The sequence below is a fragment of the Urocitellus parryii genome, chromosome 14 (genome assembly GCF_045843805.1).
Source record: "Urocitellus parryii isolate mUroPar1 chromosome 14, mUroPar1.hap1, whole genome shotgun sequence".
Lineage (NCBI taxonomy): Eukaryota > Metazoa > Chordata > Mammalia > Rodentia > Sciuridae > Urocitellus > Urocitellus parryii.
In genome coordinates, this window is record NC_135544.1 from 16113469 (window position 1) to 16137744 (window position 24276).

At 33.4% G+C, this 24276-nt stretch overlaps 1 protein-coding gene across 2 annotated transcripts in view; it reads left to right on the plus strand.

The window, feature by feature from the left end:
- The window catches only part of Hook3 (hook microtubule tethering protein 3), a 121724-nt gene that overhangs the window by 71780 nt on the left and 25668 nt on the right, over window positions 1–24276 (plus strand). For both annotated transcript variants that reach the window (XM_026380274.2, XM_026380276.2), the window contains exons 12-16: window positions 6899–7009; window positions 7717–7804; window positions 13515–13584; window positions 17022–17162; window positions 22720–22807. In XM_026380274.2, the coding sequence (XP_026236059.1) occupies window positions 6899–7009; window positions 7717–7804; window positions 13515–13584; window positions 17022–17162; window positions 22720–22807 (498 nt within the window). The remainder of the gene's footprint in view (window positions 1–6898; window positions 7010–7716; window positions 7805–13514; window positions 13585–17021; window positions 17163–22719; window positions 22808–24276) is intronic.

A 24276-nucleotide genomic window follows, 5' to 3' on the forward strand; every position in this document is an offset into this window, starting at 1 on the left:
GCATTTCAGGCAAGCACACTACCACTTGAGCCACATCCCCAGCCCTTAATTTTTCATTTCTTTAGTTTCATTGTTCATTTCCTATAGACGTCTGACCTGCCAGTATTTTTTGAGTCCTAATTTTAATGTAATGAACTTTAAATATCTTTTTCTTCATGACTTGTACTTTTTATCTTAACACATTATTTTCTACATAAAGATGAAAGTCTAATCTCTTCATTACAAAGATTTAAAATTTGTTTTGCATATTTAGATTTATAATCCATCTGGAATTTATTCTTTCCTAGGATGTGAGAGGAATCCATTTAATATTTTTGTCTGTGTAGATATGTAATGGTCCATTCTTCTTCCCCAGTGACCTACAGTTCTACCTTATATATTTAAAGTTTTCTTTTTATATATGGGTTTATTTCTGGGCACTCTATTCTGTTGGTGTCCTTGTTTATTTCCATGCTTCTACTACACTGTCATATTTTCTGTAGATTTTTAGTAATTTTGCTTTTGGTAGAGAAGACTCTCTTACCTGTCCTTTTTCAAAACTGTCTGTTCTTGGACCTGTTTTTTTTTTTTTTTTCCCCTCTAAACTCAAAACCCTTGGAGTTGAAATTCCATTGAGTCAATTGATTAATTTGGAAAGAATTGACATCTTTGTGACAAGAAGTATTCCTATGTATGAATATATCTCTATTTGCATTTATTTAGGTCTTCAGTGTCTTTCAATTTAAGCTCTTTTAAAGATCATGCACATATTTTACTCATAGGTATTTGTGGTTTGGTTGTTTGTATAAATGTAGTTATTTGATGGAAGATGCCATTTTCCATTTGTTGATGATTTATACTAATGAAATAGATTTCTTTTTCATTTTTTAAAATTTTAATTTGTTATATGACAGCAGAATGCATTATAACTCATATTACCCATATAAAGCACAATTTTTCATATTTCTGGTTGTACACAATAAATGGATTTTATTTGTTGATTCTATAGCATTGCAAAATTCTCATATTACTTATGATAATATCTCATTAAAGGTGATATAGTGAACAAATGAAAGTAATTTTGTTTCTTTATATTCCATACCTTCTTTTCCCTCCAGTATCAGCACACCTGGCCTTTAATACAACTCTGTGTAAAAATAATAGTGGGAAACCATTTCATGTTTTTTATTATGTCCAGAATATTATTTTTTAATTATACTTATTGGTACATTTTAACTATACAAAATAATGGATTTCTTTCTCTTTTTGGAACTGGAGACTTAACATAGGGGCATTTTTGCACCTAGCTACATCCCTGCTCTTTCTTTCTTTCTTTCTTTTTTTTTTTTTTTTGAGACAGGGTCTTGCTAAGTTGCTGAGGCTGGTCTCAAGACTTATAGCCCTCCTGCCTTAGGTCAGTGGGATTATAGGTGTGTGCCACTGCAGGTGGCTAAATAATGGGTTTCATTGTCATATTTTCATATGTGTATATAATATACTTTGATTGTATATACCTTTCCCATTACTTTCTTTTCCTCCATTCTTCTAGTTCCTTCCTCCTTCTAATAGTCCCCTTTCTATGTTCATGTCATCTTTTTACCCCCTAGATTCCACATATGAAAAAAACATGGAATACTTATCTTTGAGTCTGGCTTGTTTCACTTAACTCGTTGATCTCCAATTCCATCTATTTTCCTACAAATGACATGATTTCATTTTCTCTATGGCTGAATAATATTCCATTGTGTGTATTTACCACATTTGTTTTATTCATTCATGTATTGAGCATCCAGACTGATTCCATAAATTTGGCTATTGTTAATAGTGCCATGACAACATAAGTATGGAGATATCTCTATTGTATGCTGACTTTTGTTCTTCTGGGTATTTACCTGGGAGTGATATAGATGCTGGGAATGTTATATGGTTAGTTTTTTGTGAAATTTTTATAGTGTTTATTACTAATTTACATTCCCACCAATAGCATATAAGAATTCCTTTTCCCCACATCCTTACTCGCATTTGTTGTTGGATTTTGTTGTTGTTGTTTCCTTGATAATAACCATTCTGTCTAGAGTGAGATAGTATCTCAATGTAGTTTTGTTTTGTTTTTTTTAGTTGTAGAAGGACACAATACCTTTATTTTATTTATTTTATGTGGTTCTGAGGATTAAACCCAGTGCCTTACCCGTGCCAGGCAAGTGCTCTGCCACTGAACCACATCCCCAGTCCTCAATGTAGTTTTGATTTGCATTTTCTGTATATGTGTGTATGTACATATATATGTACACATATATATTTTATTTTTATGTGGTGCTGAGGATCGAATCCAGTGCCTCAGAGGTGCTAAGCAAGCACTCTGCCACTTGAGCCACAATCCCAGCCCATTGATTTGCATTTTTCTGATGACTAAAGACATTGAATATTTCGTATATTTTTCAACCAGTTGTACATCTTATTTTGTGTTAAATTTTTTTTAGTTCCTTCTATGTTCTGGATATTAATCCTGTGTTGGATGAACAGTTGGCAATGATTTTCTTCCTTTCTATAGGCAGTTGCTTTACTCTGTTGATTCTTTCTTTTGCTCTGCAGAAGTTTTTTCATTTGATATAATTCCATTTGTTAATTCTTATTACTATTTCCTCAGCTATTAGAATCCTATTCAGAAAGTCATTGCCTATAATACTGATTTCAAGTGTTTTACCTATGTTTTCTTCTAACAATTTTAACATTTCAAGTCTTACATAAGGTCTTTGATCCATTTGAATCAGTTTTTGAACAATTTCAAAATCTAGTTTTCAACCATCAGCAGGTAGTAGTTCACTTTTGACCTCACCATTTGTTAAAGAGGCTCTCTTTTCTCTAACATGTGTTTTTTGCCCCTTTGCCAAAAATCAGATGACTGTAGATGCGTGTCTTGCATCTATTCCATTGGTCTACATGTGTATTTTTATGCCATTTCCATGCTGTTTTTGTTACAATAGCTCTATATTATATTTGGAAATCAGTATGGTGATTTTATGAACATTGTTCTTTTTTTTAGGATTGGCTAGTGTGTTTGGGGTCTTTTGTGCTTCCACGTGAATTTTAGAATTGTTTTTTCTAGCTCTGTGAAGAATGTATTGGTAATTTGATGGGTATTGCATTGAATCTGTCAGTCACATCCCATAGTATGTCCATTTTACCAATATTAATTTTCCCAGTCCATGAATGGAGAGGTCTTTCCATTTTATGATGTGTTCTTCAATTTATTTCTTCAGTGTTTTATAATTTTTTCCTTGTAGAGGTCTTCACCTCCATGGTTAGGTTTATTCATAGGTATTTTATTTTACTTAAAACAATTGTAAATAGGATTGTTTTCCTGATTTCTTTGTTTTAATTTCTCAAAGAATTCAGTATTAGTGTCTGGGAAAGCTATCCAACTCTTCTGTGTTGATTTTATATCCTGCTTCTTTGCTGAATTTATCAGTTCTAAGAGACTCTTGGTGAATTCTTTAGGGTTTTCTAGGTATACAGTTATTATCTTCTGCAAACAGTTTTCTTGTTACTGATCTATTTAGATTTTTTTTAATTCTCTTGTTCAAGTTTGATAAGTCAAATATATCTGTAAATTGTTTCTTCTAGATTTTTTTTAAAAAATTTAATTACACCTGGACACTATCATTATTTGTTTATTTTTATGTGATGCTGAAGATTGAACCCAGTGCCTCACATGTATGAGGCAAGCACTCTGCCACTGAGCCATAGCTCCAACCCCTCTTCTGGATTTTCTAATTTATTGGCAATACAAGTTTTCAAAATATTCCCTAATGATCTTATCAATTTTAGTGTACTACTTGTAATATCCCACTTTTTTCATCTCTAATTTTGTTTGGTTCTTCTCTTTTTTGGTTAGCTTGGTTAAGGGTTGGTCAGAATTGTTTATCTAATCAATTCTTTGCTTCATTTATTCTTCGGATTTTTCTTTAGTGTCTATTTCATTTATTTCTACTGGTTCTTATTATATCTTTCCTTCTACTAATATTGGGTGGTGTTGTTGTTTTTTCTTGTTTTTCTAAGTCATCATTAGGTTATATCTGAGGTCTATTTTTCTAATTTAAGCATGTGTTGCTATAAACTTCCCTCACATTTGCTGTATCCCATGTGTTCTTTTTAAAAAATATTTTTTACTTATACATGGACACAGTATCTTTATTTTGTTTATTTATTTTTATGTGGTGCTGAGGATTGAACCCAGGTTCTCACATGTGCGAGGCGAGCTCTCTACCACTGAGCACAACCCCAGCCCGTCCCATATGTTCTTGTAGGCTGTGTTTCCATTGTCATTTGATTCTAGGAATTTTTAAATTTCTCCCAGTTTACTATAAAAAATACATTGTTCAATATGCATTTTTTTGTATAATTCCTAATTTTTCTTGATGTTAATTTCTATTTCATTCTGTTGTGGTCTGATAAAGATATAAGAAATAATTTTATTTGTGTGAATGTATGTGTATATTAGGATTTGCTTTATGGCCTAGAATGTTATCTATTTTGAAAAATGCTCTATGTGCTGATGAAAAGTATGTATATTCTATAGCTGTTAGATGGAATAGTCTGTAGATGGCTATTAAGTGCATATGATCTATAGGGTAATTTAACTCCAATGTTTCTTTTCTCATTTTTTGCCTGGATAATCTATCCATTGGTAAGACTAGGGTATTGAAGTCACCCACTATTATGGGACCTTTCTATCCCTTTGTGTCTTGTGTTTTTGTTTGTTTGTTTTAAATAAAATTGGATGCTGCGAAGTTCAGTGCATATATATTTACAATCATTATATTTCTCTTGATTGATTGTACCCTTATCAGCAATTTGGTCTTTTTTGTCAGATGCAGGGATAGCCGTGCTTGCTTTTGGATTTCATTTGGATTATCACTCTCCATCTTTTTACCTTCAGCCTGTATGTGCCTTTGTCAGTTTCAAAGAGTTCGGTCTTGCTTTTTAATCCATTCAGCTAGTCTACATCTTTGCATTGGAGAAATTAGATCATTTACGTTCGGGGTTGTTATTGCAAGGCAAATTACCAGTTCCTGTTGTTTTGATATTATTGTTTTATATGTTTTAAATCATCTTTGTTCATTTCTTTCTCTTTTATTTGTCTTAGGGGTTTGATGGTTTACTGAAATAATCATGTTTGATTCTATCCCACTTCTCATTTGCTTATCTACTTATTCATGTGTGTGTGTGTGTGTGTGTGTGTGTGTGTGTAATTTCAGTTGTAGATGAATACGATACCTTTATACCTTTATTTTTGTTTGTTTTCATTTTTTTGGTTGTTCAAAACATTACAAAGCTCTTGACATATTTCATACATTACAAAGCTCTTGACATATTTCATACATGGGTTATGAACTCCCATTTTTACCCCAAATACAGATTGCAGAATCACATCGGTTACACATCCACATTTTTACGTAATGCCATATTAGTAACTGTTGTATTCTGCTACCTTTCCTATCCTCTACTATCCCCCCTCCCCTCCTCTCCCATCTTCTCTCTCTACCCCATCTGCTGTAATTTAATTCTCTCCTTTGTTTTTTTTTTTTCCTTTTCTTCTTCTTCATTTTTTTTTTTTTTTTAAATGTGGTGCCAGGGATCAAACCAGTGCCTCACACATGCTAGGCAAGAGCTCTACTACCAAGCCACAACCCCAGCCCATCTACTTATTCTTTTCCATGCTCTTTTGGTTGTTTATCTTGGTCTCTCATCTGGGTGTAGGATTCCTTTGAGTATCTTCTGTAATGCTGATTTAGCAGTCTTGAATTCTTATCTTAAAAAGTCCTTTTTCTTCTTAGATTTTGAAGGATATGTTTTCTGGATATAGTAATTTTGTTTTCTTCAGGGCTTGAAATACATTATTCCATGTCTTCCTGACCCTTAGAATTTCTGCGGAGAAATCTGCTATTATTCTCATGGGCTTGCATTAATAGGTGACTTGGTGCTTATCTTTACAACTTTTAATATTCTTTCTTTGTTCTGACCTATTGATAGTTCATCTTGGAAAGGTTCTTTTCTGGTCATGTTTATTTGGAGTTCTAAATGTCTTCAGTACCGATGGCCACATCATTGCTAAGATTTGGAAACTTTCCACCTATTATTTTACTGAATAAAATGCCATTTACCTGTAGTGGGACTCCCTCATCTATCACTTTAATTGCTTACTTTACATTTTCCCAGATAAGGCTAAGAATAAAAATTTAAGCATAATTCATCTATTAACTGGCTATGATTGTAGATTTATAAATCATACTCTTTTAAAACCCAAGTACTTGATTATCTTGCCAGCTGAAGAATTTTTGTCCTAATCCATCTTTTTACTACCTTACTACCTTTTAGAGCCCAAAGCAGTTTAATAACCACTTAACTCTTATTAAACTGGTACCGGCAATTTCTGCATGAACTTCTCACTTTATCTTAGCTATGTGATTGGATACCTACCTCAGCATTTCTTTTTCTTTGTTGTTGTTGTTTTTTCCTCAATTCAAAAAGGATTTTAGACTATCCAGTTAGCTATATTGCTGGAAATGAAAATTCCGGAGGATTCTTTTATAATTTTCAGCACTGTTACTCTAGATGATTCTGATTTGGGAATTCAGTGTCTAGGCAGATTTTCATTTCTGTTTTTCTCCATTGTGTTCAGCTGCTGGGTTATATGCATTCATTTGAGTATTGATGGGGGGAGGGGGTTTTCATAGACTTGGAGAAGAAGAAAATGGTTGTTTCTTTTTTGTGGGGAGGGGATTGGGTTCTGGAGATCAAACCCAGGATCTCACACATGCTAAGCATATGCTTTACCAGTAAGCTACACCTTTAGCCCCCATAATGATAATTCCTAATGTTTCAAATAATAAAAATTAATGGTATCTTTCTGTATCAGGTAGTAGAACTGCAAAATAGATTATCTGAAGAATCAAAGAAAGCAGATAAATTAGACTTTGAATATAAGCGGCTAAAAGAAAAAGTTGATAGTCTTCAAAAGGAAAAGGATGTAAGTATGTATATTAGGCATTTTGATTTTGACCACTGATAAATTTAGACAATTATATTTAATTCGTGTTTTAACTACATTAATTCCTTCTGTTCACGAATTTAAAAATTAGAGATTCTATTTATTTTTAAATTACAAAAAATTCAAAAAAGATTCCATTTGTTTTGAAAATAGATCTAAAATAAAATATGAATTATTTTACTTCCATTCTAATTTTTTAATATTTATTTATCTTTTCTACCACTATTGCCTCTTTTAAAGTGTTTTGCTCTTTCTGTAAATTTGTGTAGTTTTTCTGCTTTCTATGTGATTAATTTATAAGACATTTATTTTTCAGCATGTTTTGAATATTTTAAAGATATTTTTGCTTTTCAAGGTTTATGAATACTTAGTTTTTATTCTTTGATCTTTTATGTTTAATGAGAAGGATGTTAAGAAATTAATTTCTTTTACTTAAGGATGGAGTAGATAGCTCTGTTTCTTATGTTTGTGTGTTGCATATTGCCTTGCAATAGTGGACATTCAGTATTATTAAATGAAAAAAAATTGTTTTAATCTTTTTCTTTATGATCTTTCCATAAAAGACCAAAATGTAAAGCATGTCCAGGTTCACTGTTGTTTATCATTTTATTAGGTAAGGCAAAGACCACTGATGAATAAATTCATAAAGCTTGAAGCTGACCTTCCTTGTTTGTATATCCTTCCAGAGATTAAGAACAGAAAGGGATTCTCTGAAGGAAACTATTGAAGAGCTTCGTTGTGTGCAGGCTCAGGAAGGACAGCTCACCACTCAAGGTAAAACATCTTGTTAATCCAAACAAGATGATTTATTTCTGATGATTACCAAAAACATTAGGTTCACTTTAAGATAAAAATGAAAAATTGGTTCGAGGCAATAAAATTGATACGAATTTTTAAACTCTTACCCAGATTATGGAAAATAGGCTATAGTTATGGGACCAGATTTACTTGCCAACTTTTAGAGAAATTTGCTGGCATTTGAGTTTTTATTAGGTCAAATCATTTCTCTTTTTTATACCTTTAAAATAGACTTTATTTTTAGAGTACTTTTAGGATCACAGTAAAATTGAAGACAGATTTCCCATAGACCCTATGCCCACAAACATGCATGGCCTCCCTCATTAACAACGTCCCCCACCAGAGTACATTTGTTTCAATGATAAATGTATATTTTTTATCACTGGGAGTTCATACTAACATTAGGGTTAATTCATATGGGTCTGAATAAATATATTGATATGTATCTACCATTATGGTATCATGCAGCGTATTTCCGCTGCCCTGAAATTCCATGTCTGCCCTCACCCTATTCAGTCCCCACTAACCCTGGGCAACCACTGATCTTATTGATCTTTTTTTACTATCTCCATAGGTTTATTTTATTCAGTAGCATAGAGTTGGAATCACCTAGTATGTAGTGTTTCCAGATGGGCTTCTTTGTTGTTGTTTTTAAATATATATGACTGTAGAGTGTATTTTGACATATTATACATACATGGAGTATAACTCATTCCAATTAGGATCCCATTCTTGTGGTTGTACATTCATCTTTGTTAACCTGGAAATTCATTCTGAAAAACTCCTCATGTCTTCTTTAAAAGTATATCAAACATTCTGAGTCAGTGTTTTTTATTTGTTTGTTTGTTTTCCCTCTACTGAGAAAAGTGGAATGGATTTTAATCCATTAAGGAACATCTCCAAAATCTATTCTTCCTCACTTGAGAGAATCAACACTCAGCTCACTATTCTACTGCTCTTGCATGACAGTGGAGGACTGTGAAAGATTGATGACTTGAATAGCTTTGGTTTGTTCACTCCCACACTAATAACCAGTCCCTGCTTGTTAGTTAGATAAAACTGGAATATTTCTTTTCCCATGACTACCCTTTTTCTTAATTCCTTATTTCTTCTAAAAACCTGCTTATTTATTCCTTTACCTTCTAATCTGGCTCCTATAATCTCTCTTTATTTTGGGGAAGGGGCCTTACCAGGGATTGAACTCAGGGGCACTTCACCACTGAGTTGGTTAGTGCCTCAGCCTCCTGATCCACTGGGATTACAGGCATACTCCACTGCATTCAGCTTCCTATAGTCTCACTTAACTAGCTCTCTCACCTGGCCTTATTTTTCAACTTATTCAGCCTGCCTATCAACTATTTTAACCATTTTCTCATCACTGCTTTCTTTTCTTCTTACCTTGTTTTAGTCCAAGCTTGTCAAACCTTAATTTAGGCAGCCTAAAGTCCCTCCCCACACACATTGCAAATTGCCAAAGTCAACTAAAGAAAAATATATCTTTCTTAATTATCTTCACCAAAAATTCATCATTTCTTATATAATTGGATCTTCATTGCTTGCCTGGCAGTTTTTTCACTTGTCTCTAATCAACTCTGCTTGAATTTTTCTAAAATTTTGACTCTAACCTGAACTTTAACCTTTTTATTCTCAGCTCCTGTATCATCAAGAAAAGGTAGACTATCTCATGTAAACTCTGTTTCTGTTTGCTACCTAACAACCTGTATACTTTTACCTTCTTTATGTACATATCCTTTGACCTAACGATTTTACTCTAGAAATTTACCTTAATATGGCTTAAGGCATTGTTTCTAATAGTGAACTTTAAAAACAACCTAAAAATTCAGCAATGTAGAAATGGCATTCTCATTTGGCCATGTACTGTAGAGCTATTAAAAAGAATAAAGAATCTGGGCATGGTGGTGCATGCCTGTAGTCTCAGCGGTTTGGGAGGCTGAGGCAGGAGGATCCTGAGTTCAAAGCCAGCCTCGCAATTTAACAAGGTGCTAAGCAACTCAATGAGACACTGTCTTTAAATAAAATACAAAAACAGTGCTGGGGATGTGGCTAAGGGTTAAGTGCCCCTGAATTCAATCCCTGGTACGGAATAATAATAATAATAATAATAATAATAATAATAATAATAATAATAATAATAATACAAATCTTGTACTTGCCTGACATGAAGAGATGTGTATGTTCCATCAGTAAGTTAAAAAAGAAGGGGACAGGGCTGGGGTTGTGGCTCAGCGGCACAGCGCTCGCCTATCAAGTGCGGGGGCCCTGGGTTTGATCCTCAGCACCACATAAAAATAAATAAATAAAGATATTGTGTACAACTACAACTAAAAAATAAATATTAAAAAACAAGTAGGGGACAGCATTCTTGGTAGTCTCTCAGCAAACTAAAAATAGAATGAAAGTTACTCAGCCTACTAAAGGGTACCCATGAAAAACCTACAGCTAACCTCATATACCACATACTTAATGATGAGAGACTGATTTTTTTCCCCTCGAATTAATGCAAGGATGTTCACTCTCATCACTTCCATTCAGTGTGGTGTGCGAGTTTCTAACAAGTGCAGTATGGCAAAAGAATGAAATAGAAAACATTTAAGATGGAAAATTTTGAAAGATGTAAATCTGGTATGGAATCCCAGTGGCTTGGGAGGCAAGAGGATTGCAAGTTGAAAGCCAGCCTCAGCAACTTAGCAAGGCCCTGCCTCAAAATAATTTTGTTTTTTTTAAGGGCTAGGCATGTGGCTCAAATGGTTAAGTGCTCCTGGATTCAATCCCTAGTACCAAAAAGAAAAAAAAAAAAAGAAAGAAAGAAAGAAAGAAATGAGATCAGTGTATTTCTGTATACTACCAGTGAATATTCTGAAAGTAAAATTAGAGTGATATGAAAAAGAAATGACATTCAGGGCTGGAGGTATAACTCAGTGGTACAGCACTTGCCTAGTATATGTGAGGCCCTGGGTTCAATTTTCCAGAACTGCAAAGGAGAAAAAGGAAAAAAGTGCCAAGCACAGTGGTGTATGCCTATAACCCCAGCAGTTCCTGCAACTCAGATGGCTGAAGCAGGAAGATCACAAAATAAAATTTGTATTAAAATAAAATTTGAATAAGGGCTGGAGGTGTAGCTCAGAGGCAGAATGCTTCTTGGTCCAATCCACAAAAAGAAGAGAAAAAAAATGAAATAAAATGCTTAGGAATAAGTTTAAGAAAGAAATGCAAGACTTATACACTGAAAACTATAAAGCATTGCTACATAAATTTAAAAAAGGTCTAAATAAATGAAGAGATCTCTCATATTCAGATATTAGAAGATTCAATACAGTTAAGATTACAGCTTTCCTTACATTGATCCAAGGATTCAGTGCAATCCCAATAAAATAATCTCCAGTGGACTTTTGTGTAAAAATTGACAAGCTGATCCTAAAATTGACAGGAGGATCACAAGTTCAAAGCCAGCCTTAGCAACAGCAGGGTGCTAAGCAACTCACTGAGACCCTGTCTCTAAATAAAATACAAAATAAGGCTGGGGATGTGGCTCAGTAATTGAGTTGCCACCCAGTTCAATTCCCAGTCCTCACCCCCCCACCAAAAGACATAGCAATCAAAGTAATTTACCACATTAACAAAATGAAGGGAAGAACAACTGTTCACCATCATGTAAGTAGATGCAGAAAAGGCCTTTATGTGTGTATATACTTATGGTAATGGGATTTACCATAAACAGGGCCTTGCACATGTTAGGCAAGCACTCTATCACTGAGGTGCACTCCCAGTTCTTTTATTTCATCATGAGATAAAGTCTTGCTAAATTGCCCAGATTAGCCTTGAAATTGCAATCCTCTTGTTTCGCCTCCTGAGTATATTCTCAGCTGAGATTATAGGCATATGCTACCATACCTGGCTCAGAAAAAGCATTTTACAAAACCCAACATCCACTTATAATGTTAAAATCTCAGTATAACTAGGAAGAGAAGAAAATTTCCTCAGTATGATTTTTAAAAATACGAAAAACCTGTAGCTGGGGCTGGGGCTCTGCAGTAGAGCGCTCGCCTAGCACATGTGAGGTGCTGGGTTCAACCTTCAGCACCACATAAAAATAAATAAATAAAACAAAGATATTGTGTTCAACTACAACTTAAAAAAATAATAAAACAAAACCTGTAGCTAACATCATATTCAATGGTAAAAACTAAAGCTTTTCCTCCAAGATCAGGAATAAGACAAAGATGCCCACTATCATCAATTCTATTTAATAAAGTACTAGAATTCCTAACTTGGGCAATTAGATAAAGGGTGAAGAGAAAAGAATTTTAAGAGAAAATTAAATGTTTAGAGGAATATGTTGATGACATTGAATTTGGCAGTGATTCTCTGGAATTAATAATAGCAAAAGCATAGGCAACAAAAGAAAAGCATAGGACTTTTGTCAAAATTGAAAACTTTTCTTCATCAAAGGACACCATTAACCAACTGAAATTAACCATAAAATAGGAGAAAATATTTGCAAATCATCTAGTTGGTAAGGAATTAATATTTAGGATATACAAAGATTCTATAAATCAATAGCAATAAACACAAAACACAGCCAGGCATGGTGGTACAGGCCTGTAATCCCATCTACTTAGGGGACTGAGGCAATGGGATTACAAGTTCAGGAGTGGCTAGAGCAATTTAGGAGACTCTGTCTCAAAGCAAAAAATAGGTTAGGGTTATATTTCATATACCTGCCTAGCATGTATATGCCCCGCCTTGAGTAGCACTTACTTGGCATGTGTGAAGACTTGGGTTTGATCCCCAACACCTCATACAAAACAAAACCACAACCACTTAATACCAGTTAAGGTAGCTAATACTCTTACTCACCCTAAAAAAAAAAAAAAAAAAGAAAAGAAAAAAAGTGCTGATGAAGATACGGAGAATTGGAACTCTTATACATTGCTGGTAGGAATGATCAGTGCTGTAGAAACCAGTTTGTTGGCTCTTGAGAAAGTTAGACATAAAATTACTGTATGATTTAGCAGTTCCATTCCTAAGTGTATACCCAAAAGAATTGAAAATGGTGGACTAACCAGATGCTTGTGCACAAATTTTCATAGCAGTAGCATTCACAGTCATCAAAAGGTGAAAGCAAGGCTAGTGTCTGTTGATCGATAAATGGATAAACAAAATGCATTTGTATACATAGGAATATTATTTGGCCACAAAAGGAAGGAAATTCTGATAAATGCCAAAATATGAATGAATCTTTAAAACATTGTTTTAAGTAAGCCAAACACAAAAAGACAAATATTGTATGATTCTACTTATATGGGGTATTTAGACTGGGCAAATTACTGAGACAGAAAGTAGAATAGAGGTTACCAGGGACCAGGAAAGGAAGGAATGGAGAGTTATTGCCTAATGTCTATAGAATTTCTGATTTGAGTGATACAAAAGTTTTGAAAATAGGCAGTGGTATTGGCTATATATTGTGAATGTACTTAATGCTACATAGTTGTATACTTAAAATAGTAAAATACTGTAAGACAGTGAGATCTTGTACTTGAGAAAATGGTGATTTTATCTGTTAAAATTAATGCTCAAGATAGAGTTTCCTCTAAAGTTTGTATTACTTAACTAAAGGATGTAGTTGTGCTTTCTGTTAACCTTGTATTTGCATCTGTGTTTATAGGATTAATGCCTCTGGGCAGTCAAGAATCTTCAGATAGCCTCGCAGCAGAGATTATTACTCCTGAAATCAGGTAAGGAGATTATGATGTTCACAGTCACACTGCATAATATTTCTGGATAAAAATGATTCCTTTAAAGTGTAAAGAGAACCAGTTCTTTTTTATTACTAATACTTTGAACCTGAATTCAGTATTAAATTTCTATGTTTTCAGCATGTTAGAAGCTTTCTTCAACTGGCCTAACAGATAACTGATCTTCTCATTTCAGTAGGACAATCTTTCACACAAAGTAAACTAATACCCTCAAAAACATTTAGCAATGAAAATATTTGGCCAAAGACAAAGGTTATGCTTAGCTATCAGCCTGCAAAATAATTTTAAGGTTTTATCTACTAACCACTTGGAATGGTCTGGGAAAGATACAGTGCTATAGAGAGGAGGAAACATCTCCCTATCTCTAAATACTCTTCCCTCAGTAATAATCCTTTTTATTTAGCCAAAGCATTTTTTTAAATTCCATTTAACTTAGCATATATATATATATATGAATGAGAAATGGGTTTGGGGGAAGTCTTCAGTTTCCAAAAGGAAAATGCTTTTACCTTTTCTGGGCCTATTTGCTCCTTTTTAAAATGGACGCTGACCTTGATTCTTCAGGGGTAGGTGTGTGACATACAACTGTAATCCCAGCTACTTAGGAGGTTGAAGCAGGATGATGGCTAATTTGAGACTAGCCTGGGCAACTTATTGAGATGCTTCCTCAAAGTAAAAAAGGGCTGGGGGTATATCTAAATGGTGGAGGGCCCCTATGTTCAATTCCTAATACTGAAAAAAAAAAGAAAAAAAGAAAAAAAAATCTTTGGAATTATTAAGTGGAATAATGGTTGTGTAAAAGTTTTATAAACTGTAAAAGTTGAAGTAAGTACTCATTGAATAAATGATTTTTTGATTTAAGAAGTACAAACAAAAGAAGTATAATTCAACATCATGTCTGGAGATATCTTTATTACTTCCTAATATGTTACATTATAATTGAACCAATAAAATTAGTTGAATGGATGAATACTTATTATTTAAAAACATTTATAAAAGTCTATGTCCCCTCAAAATTTTTTACAGTGGCTCTCTAAGAAAAGAATAATTATAAAGATTTGACAAGGTTTTTTTTTTTTTGCATATTACTAGATACAAATTAGAATATGCTGTATATCCAGAAGAACTGTCAAAAAAATGAAATGATTAGCAGTGATGAAAAGTTTGCAACTTAAGTCATAGACAGTGGGATATTATTTCGTACTTTTTATTGATGTTGAGTGAGAAATTGGAATACTCAAAGTAGGGGAAAAGATTAAAGTAGAATAATTTTTTTAAGCAAATTAACAAAATGTCTCATCTAAAAGTGTGCTTATCTTTTAACTGAAAAATAACACTTCTGAGAATTAATCCTAAGGAAATTTTTTGTACACAAAGGTATATCCTATTAAAATGTTAAAACTCAATTGATAATCTGCCCATAATCGGACTTTAATGAAATAACTGATTCACTTATATATTTTAATAGTATGTCACTTAAAATTTATTAAAGTGGGGCTGGGATGGTGGCTTAGCGATAGAGCGCTCTTCTAGCACATGCAAGGCCCCTGGGTTCATTCCTCAGCACCACATAAAAATAAAAAAATAAAAATTTATTAAAGTGTAGTTAATAATAAAGATTATGAACTTTTAACTGTAAATAGCAGCTATGAGTGCAACGTGTGTTGTGTGATACCATTTTTTAAACAATGTGTACTGTATGTATACACATATAGAAAGCTATATTTAAACAATAGTTCTTTTGCATCAGAGAGTTAAAGAGAGTTATATTTTCTTTTATCTTTTATTCCCTACAATGAAGGTGTGTACTTTGAAATTGAAAAATACAAAGTTATTGCTGTCCATATACAAAATATTTCACATTCTATATGATTTCTTGAATTGAGTTGCAAGGGTTTTTTTTTATTTATATATGACAGCGGAATGCATTACAATTCTTATTACACATATAGAACACAATTTTTCACATCTCTAGTAGTATACAAAGTATATTCACACCAGTTTGTGTCTTCATACATGTACTTTGGATAATAATGATCATCACATTCCACCATCATTTATAACCCCATATCCGCTTCCCTCTCCTCCAACCCCTCTTTCCTATCTAGAGTACATCTATTCCTCCCATGCTCCCACTCCCTATCCCACTATGAATCAGCCTTCTTATATCTAAGAATACATTTGGCATTTCATTTTTTGGGATTGGCTAACTTCACTTAGCATTATCTTCTCTAACTCTATCCATTTACCTGCAAATGCCATGATTTTATTCTCTTTTATTGATGAGTAATATTCCATTGTGTATATAAGAGCATCTTGGTTGGTTCCACAGTTTAGCTATTGTGAATTGTGCTGCTTTAAACATTGATGTGGCTGTGTACCCAAAGGACTTAAAAACAGTGAACTATTGAGTTGCAAGTTTGATTCATCTTTTGAGTAGCAAAAGTAAACGTACTTGAGAAGATTTATGGTGTTTACAAAATAAGAGCTTGTTTTAATATGTATGTTTCTCATTTTGATTTGTTTTCCATTAGAAGCACAGCTTTTTATAGGATTTGGTATCTGAAAGCACTCTCTTCATGGGCCCGTCTAAAGAAGACCCTGTATAAAGAAGAAATGAATTATATATTTAAAGAACATTTTCATATGAATAAATATTTAATTATATTAGCTCTGTAATAAATGTGGTTACCAGTTCAGTGTGACTGTTGCTTTTAACATTCCTCTATGTAAGCTTTGGCTTGGCACAAGAATGAATGCAAAGCAGTGTAATCTAGTAATCTGACTCTAATAATTCACCTTGTTAGAAGACTACACTTTTACATATCTCTAGGATTGGGTGTGCTGAATTTCTTGAAAACAGTCCTCCAAATGATTGGTAATGTAAGAGCTTGGCTTTAGAGGTCATGTTTTCTTATGAGAACCAAAGAACAAGAAAACATAAATTTATTCACAGCTTAAATATTTAAATCAGAAGGGAAACAGGATTTTAAAATGCCTTCATTGTAAGTCATGATATGTAGAGATTATTATCTTCAGATTATTCCTTGTATAAAGAATTTAAGAAATGATGGTGGAATGTGATGATCATTATCATCCAAAGAACACGTATGAAGACACAGATTGGTGTGAATATGCTTTATATACAACCAGAGATATGAAAAATTGTACTCTATATGTATAGTAAGAATTGTAATGCATTCTGCTGTCATATATAAATATAAAAAGAATAAATTAATTAAAAGAAAATAATTTAAAACCTGAAATGGAATGCCTTAACAGTTAGAAAGAAACTAAATTCATTGCAGGTACTTTTTCACTTATGTGTATTGAGTCTGTAACTATACATGAGTAGATTTTTTATACCTATATTGTATTAATGTACCAGGTAATCAGTTTTTGTTTTGTTCATTCAGGGAGAAACTTATTCGTCTTCAGCATGAGAATAGAATGCTAAAAATTAATCAAGAGGGTTCAGACAATGAAAAAATTGCCTTATTGCAGAGCCTTTTAGATGATGCAAATCTACGCAAGAATGAACTGGAGACAGAGAACAGGTAGAGTATATATAGGTGGCAGCATCCAGCTATAGGCACTCCCTATTTGCCTTATTTTTGATTCCCTTAAACAAAGAGAATTTGGAATTGTAATTTGAAAAAGAGTCAAATGCTATTATATTGCCTTTGAAAAATACTTTATTGGGCTGGGGATGTGGCTCAAGCGGTAGCGCGCTCGCCTGGCATGCGTGCGGCCCGGGTTCGATCCTCAGCACCACATACCAACAATGATGTTGTGTCCGCCGAGAACTAAAAAATAAATATTAAAAAATTCTCTCTCTCTCTCTCTCTCTCTCCTCTCTCACTCTCTCTTTAAAAAAAAAAAAAAAGAAAAATACTTTATTTCTCCACTTAGACTTGCCAGAAAGTATTGTATATCTTTCTGTTAGCATTATCTTCTTGATTTTTTTTTTCAAGCCAAATGATACTAAAGCTCTACCATTTACCCTTTCTAATCACTAGTTAAAAGTAAAAAAGAAAACTAATCATTTAGTTTAGCCTTTTGCAACAATTTCAATTCTTATTTCATAATCAAGGTAATAAAGTTTATTGTTTTCATGGGCTGATGGTTTCAGAGGATCCATTGGCATGGAGTTGAATTGACAAAGCATTATTTTTTATAATCTGGTATTTATTGTGACACTAAAAGAAAGTCATTTCTCTTATGAGCAGTTCAGTTATTTTGAGAATTTAGAATCTGTAAATTTAACAAGAAAATCACTTTTCTGAGAACTTGTAAGTTTTTGGTGTATTATACAACCATTCAGAGTCAGTTAACATTAAAATGAGCAGTTTCCTTTAACAAAGGTTACTTTTATATTTTTGTTATAACTGTCTTTAGATTCTTTTGGGAAATGTTTCTTAAAATAATAAACATAATATTTTCCTTTTTCTTACTGATGTAATATTCTGTCTTTAGGGAGACTTTTCATTTTTATTATATAATTTATATAATTTCATAGTTTGCCTGATATTGCAGATTCTTTATTATGCCTGATTGCTTTGGCCTTTTGCAAGTGAGAGTCAATCTTGCGAGTCATAATTGTTATGACAGTTTTATATATCCTACCCTTCTTCCTATAGCTTTAAAAGTTAAATCTACCAAAGCAGAATCAGCAAACAGTATACATTGGCATAAATGCCAGAGTGATTATAAGAACACCTAACATTAAATACAAATGGAAGGAAAACATTTTTACATCAATTCTTAGGAACGTAGAAAATGAGTTTTTTAAAAAAAGTATTAGAAAAAGTAGAAAATGCAGTTGGTGGAGGAAGGATTATAGAAAACAGCTTGCTGCTGTTTACAACTTAGTGTTATGTTTGTTTCTTAAATTACAAAACTGATGACAACCTATCTTTAGATTATGATCACCAGTGATCTGTGATTATAACAACTAATATTTATTAAGCAACTCTTTTTTCCAAACATTGTGCTAAGTGTTTTAGACATGTTCTTTCTTATTTTAATGTAAGTTTTACAGAAGAGGGAACTTGGGCTCAGACTCTGGCTTCCTGGTTTTGCAGTCCTTGTACCTAACCTATACTCACCTTCTTGCCACTTTATCTTCTACTGTTTTTGTAGAACATTTACTCTCTTTCCTGTCCTCCTTTCCTCCTCTGTGAATCAACCTAAATTTGTTCTTCCTGAGTTTATAAATATTTACCTTATCTCTACCTTGATCTTGTAATAGGTTGGCAACAGGAACCTAAGGTTAGTCCCATTGTGTCTTGTTTATTTGTTATTTCACGCTAGTTTATTGAAATGTGCCATTTACTCCTCAATAGATTTTACATATTTCTCATATTCTTATTCACTCGCTAGTATCTAGTCCTGAACGGTCACTCAGTGTCATCTTTATCAGCCAACCATCTTCATAACAAGGTTTGTTTATAAGCCCTGGATTTTCTGCACATGCCTCATTAATTTCAGTTATTTCTGATAGAGGAGAACAGAGTTCACTGGCACTTTTCACTATTTCCAAAACACGAAACTCATCTTGTTTTATCAATTTTTGTCCCAACTTCAAGCAGACTACAGTAAACATTTCCCAGAGCTGCCTTCCCAGTGCAAAATCGCTGATTCCCACTGTTTCAGTACCATTTTCTGGTCTTATCCATTCATGTTTCTCTGAACTTATGCACAAAAGCGGAGCAGACCCCATACACAGTGTCCTGGGGACCCAGCCCTCAGCCACTCTGCATCATTCATAGGGCTATGTTTGAAAAACTATTGAGAGTGGCCATGTGTGCCTTGGCCACCCAGTGGCTTAGACTATAGTCCCCACTGAGTCTTTTAACCTTAAATATAATTGGTTAGCCACCCCATATGTCAGCTATTAGTAGGCCATGTTTGTAGTAGGCCTCCAAAGTCCTTTCTAGTGAGTCACTTTTTAAAAAAAATCTGTAGTTCTGTTATTGATGAAACAATATTAGAAGAGTGATAAAAGATTGAGAGTGGAGCCATAACAAAATTGCTCAGAGAACTTTCTCAAAGTACCCATGATCATGTTTCCCTACTTCTCAGAGAAAATTTTGAAGCTCAGCCTGTGTTCCATACTACCTTGATATCTTTGTATTCAGTAGTTAGACTTCGATTAAAATGTTAATTAAATTCCTGAAGGAAGAAAGAGAAGGTAGAAACAATTCACATTTATAGAATATCTGCTTTGTGCCAGTACTGTGCCTAACATACTGCATATGTTATCTCAATTCATCCTCTAGACAACTCCATGAGTGAAGTAGGCATTATAATTCTTTTTTTTAAACAGATAATCTTTTTCATATATATTTGTTTGCTCACATGCTTCATATGTTAACAGTTATATGTACTTGTCCATCTCATTGCTGGGCATTTACATTGTTTTCAAATCCCCCAAGGAACATGTTGTTACAGACTGATTATGACATTTACAATGATCTCTACCTAGTAGGCTTACAATGTTAATTAATGAAATAATCTCAAAAGCAGCTAAGATGAAAGTTGAAATCATCTTATAGTTTGAAACATTTTTCCCAAATGCTTTCTGAAAAGATTGAACAGAATAACAGTGTATTGGTCATGTATTTATGAACTTGTGTTGAATTTAGATTTTCAGATAATTTGATTTCTTAAAACCTCTTGATGAAAAGAATTTTAATAAAGTTTCTGACTGTTTTGATTCTAAAAGTTCACTGCTCTCTTTTTTATCCTTAATTTGAGACAATCTGGCTTCTACTCCCATTTCACTATATTATTTTTTACTAAAATAACTAATCATTTTTAAATGACTAATCCAGTAGGAATATTCAAGACATTATCTTTTCTCATCTCTATATTCAGTGATGCTTATTTCCTTCTCCTCCAAACTTTTTTTTCTTCACAGTAAAGTTGTTTTTCCCCCATCCCTTGGCCGATCTGCCATCTTTTCTCCTCATTACTACTATATTTCACATGCTTTCTAGACATTGCCATTTATGATTTTAGTTAACCTCAGATGGCTCTCAAGTGTGCATGCTCAACTTGGAACTTTTCTCTATACTTAAGGTTCAGGTATATTACTGTTTGACAGACTCTTCTAGGCACATTTTCAACAAATACAAAATCAGATGCTTTATATTTCTTTTTTCAAATTGTTCTTTCTGTCTTTCCTTTCTCGGTAAATTTCAAAATCCTAAGTGTTATTTTTGATTCCTGTATTCTTTTGCCATTTCTCCAAATATTTCCTGTTCTCTTCCCTTGGATTTCAGGCATATTTAATAGTAATAGGCATATTTAGTAGTAATAATTATAATAATCTTCTCCTAGTTTTCAGGCCTATCTTTGACCTTTTAAATAACATCTCTACTTTAAAACCAGTGTGATCTTTTTAAATGCTATCTGATTATATTTTCCCCTTCTTGAAATCCTTCAGTATCACCCAAGACCTAGGGAACCAAACTTGTCTACTGAAGCATGCATCACATTGAACTAGATAATTTATGAAGCCCTGGAATCAGCATTATGAAAATTTGTTTGGGTTATTTCAATTTCAGCCAAATTTTAGCTTTGTTCATTATAAGTTTCATATACTTGGCATTTTATACAAATGCCAAAGGAGCAGATTGTATCTGATATACTCTTTTTCTCCTCTAGTTTCATTCTTCCTCTACAAACTTATTTTTTAGTTCTACCATTTCTGAACACTGTACCCTGGTTTTTGGTTTTTATATTTTTTATTTTGAGAAGGGTCTTAAGAGTCTTGCTTAGTTGTCCAGGCAGACCTCAAACTTGTGGAACTCCTGCCTCGGCCTTTTGAGTAGCTGGGATTACAGGTGTACACCACTGTGCCAGATTCATTTTTTGATGCTTTTGTTGGACATACTGTCTCAAATCCCCTTCCCACCCTTAATAACTTGGGCATTTTATTTATTGTTCTAATCTTAATTTATATCAAACATACCTTAATTACTCCATGGAATTCTTTTTAAATAGTCATCATTTCTTTTGTATATTTCTATATACCATTTTGAAGTATTTATTTCATTGTATTTTATTTGTTTACCTTTTTTTTATTTTTTAGTTGTAGCTGGACACAGTATATTTATTTATTTTTATGTGGTGCTGAGGATCAAACCCAGGGCCTTGTACATGCTAGGCGAGTACTCTACCGATGAGCCACAATCCCAGCCCTTTGTTTATCTTTTTATCTCTACCACACTGTACATTCCTTGAGTGAAGAGATATTTTCATGTTAGTGCTGATAACAGTACCTGGTACTTTATAAGCATACTGAAGTGAATTTCAGATAAATAAATATACATTAGCACTTCAGCTTCAAAAAAAGTGTCTACCAAAAATACTGTGTTAGAAATCATCCTAGAAATTTAAGCACCTCGGAAACACTGTGAGGTAGTAAGTTCTTATCAAACTTTGTAGATAAGGAACAGGCTCGGAAAGCCAGGTCATATGCCCAAAGTGATATAAACTGAGTGAGAACTTCCAGAATGGCCACCTTCTAGACTTCCCAGGGAACTCAAAATGAAAATCCTTAAAGAGCTTAAAAAAAGAAAGCAACCGCAGCATAAGCTTCAGCTGTCCTGACTACTGGAGCTCCTGTTCTGGTAAGACTGTGACATCCTCAAACCCGGAGAAAAGGCCTCAGGCATTCAGACAACTAGCACTGTGATAACCAGCTATATACCTGAGACAAGTCACTTCGCTGCTATGGTACTGGAGGCACCATGGATTGTAATAAATTTAATATACCCTTCCAATACTCTTCTTTTTCTTCTTTTAGTTTTTTAAAATTTATCTATATTAACTTCTGGGTAATTGTTTTGCTAGTATTTTTATTCAACTTAATATAAATAGGTAATATGTTTTGCCCAAAAGAAAAAAATTCAAGCAATAGAAAAAAGAATGTGAAAAGTAAGCTCTGCTAATGACATGAGACTGCAACTAAACTACTATGTACTACTACCATAATGTTTGTTTTAGTTTGCTAATAATACTTTCTGTATAACCAATATAACAACCAAAGGAACAGAAGCATTAATAAATCTATGCTTAGAAAATTAATGTGCGTTTGATTTGTAGGCTTGTGAATCAAAGACTTCTAGAAGTACAGTCACAAGTTGAAGAACTGCAGAAATCTTTACAAGATCAAGGCTCAAAAGCAGAAGATGTAAGTTTTAATATATACCAGCCATAGTCCAAAAGTTTCACAAAGTTGAGAAAAGTTGTATACCTTATGTTCTCTCTCAAAATAATTTAGCAGTATATTGGTTATGGAAAAGAAACTGTTATTCTTTTTACTAACTTTCCTTATGAAAAAGACTAGATAGTACTTAATTATCTGTTTCAGATTTACTCTGCTGAGAATTAGTTTATTTCTAGTTAAGAAATAAGGAATTAATTGAGACTTTGTTTTAAATGTGCTCAATTCAGCATTCAGATGTCAAGAATAGGGTTTTTCTCTCTTGTCAATATATATATATTTTTTTTCAAATAAAAATTTTAATGTAAATTAGATATGGAAGAAAATAATGCCATCCCTAGAAGTCCATTTTCTCTGAATTTGTGAATCCCTCCTACCTCTTTTAAGATAGGATAGTACCCTGTTGCCTGTGATGAACTTGCAATCCTATCCTCCTGCTTCAGATTCCAGAGGAGCTGGGATTACAGGTGTGCACCACTGATCCCACTTTAAATATTCCTTTAGCATTCTGCATATTGAATCTCTCTGCCTACATAATTGACACATTTCCTATTGAATATGTGTTGAGCCAAAAAGGATGTCTTTCTTCACCTCCTCATGCTATCACAGTGCTTCAGTAACACACAGTAGTTAATTATTCTCTAGAAAAAGCAGAGCTATAGCTGGGTGTAGTAGCATATGCCTGTAATTCTAGTCACCCAGGAGGCTAAGACAGGAGGATTGCAAGTTCAAAGCCAGACTTAGCAACTTAGCAAGACCCTGTCTCAAAATTAAAAATAAAAAGTGCAGGGGATGTAGTTCAATGGTAAAGTGCCCCTGGGTTTAATCCCCAATACCAAAGAAAAGAAAAAAGAGAGAAAGAAACACTGAATAGATTATAATTGGCAAGTCTTTTCCATTTAATGAGAAGTATGCAATAGAGCTAAGGCTTGTAAAGTATTAAAAAAAACAGTGTTAAGAGGAAAACTAAGTTTTATTTATTTAATTGGTCTTTGCTTCAGCCAGCTGTTTTGTTTCATTTTTTTCCTGTTACCAGTGTTATTTGCTGTAATTTCTAGTCTTGAATATATACTTGATTGTTTCCATTGATACAGTCATTTTGGGGGATCAATTCAAAAGTATAGATTCAGCCACTCACCCTTATTAACATAAGAGGGTATTAAAACAAAAGGAATCAAAGAGAGGGAGTTAAGTAAATACTTAAAATCTGAGAATACTAAGTATTGAATGCTCCAGAGGGACTTAATCAGTTTCTCTATATACACTTAGTTTAGACTGACAACACATGCCCTTCTTTCTAATTAGTGATTTTAGTTTATTCCTCAACTATTGTCTTGGTGTAGTCATCTTTGTTTCCCAAATTGATTTCCAACTTCTTTCATTGTCACTAGTGTTTAAATTATAGCTTTATCAAAATGGAACTAGTTTGAAATTTT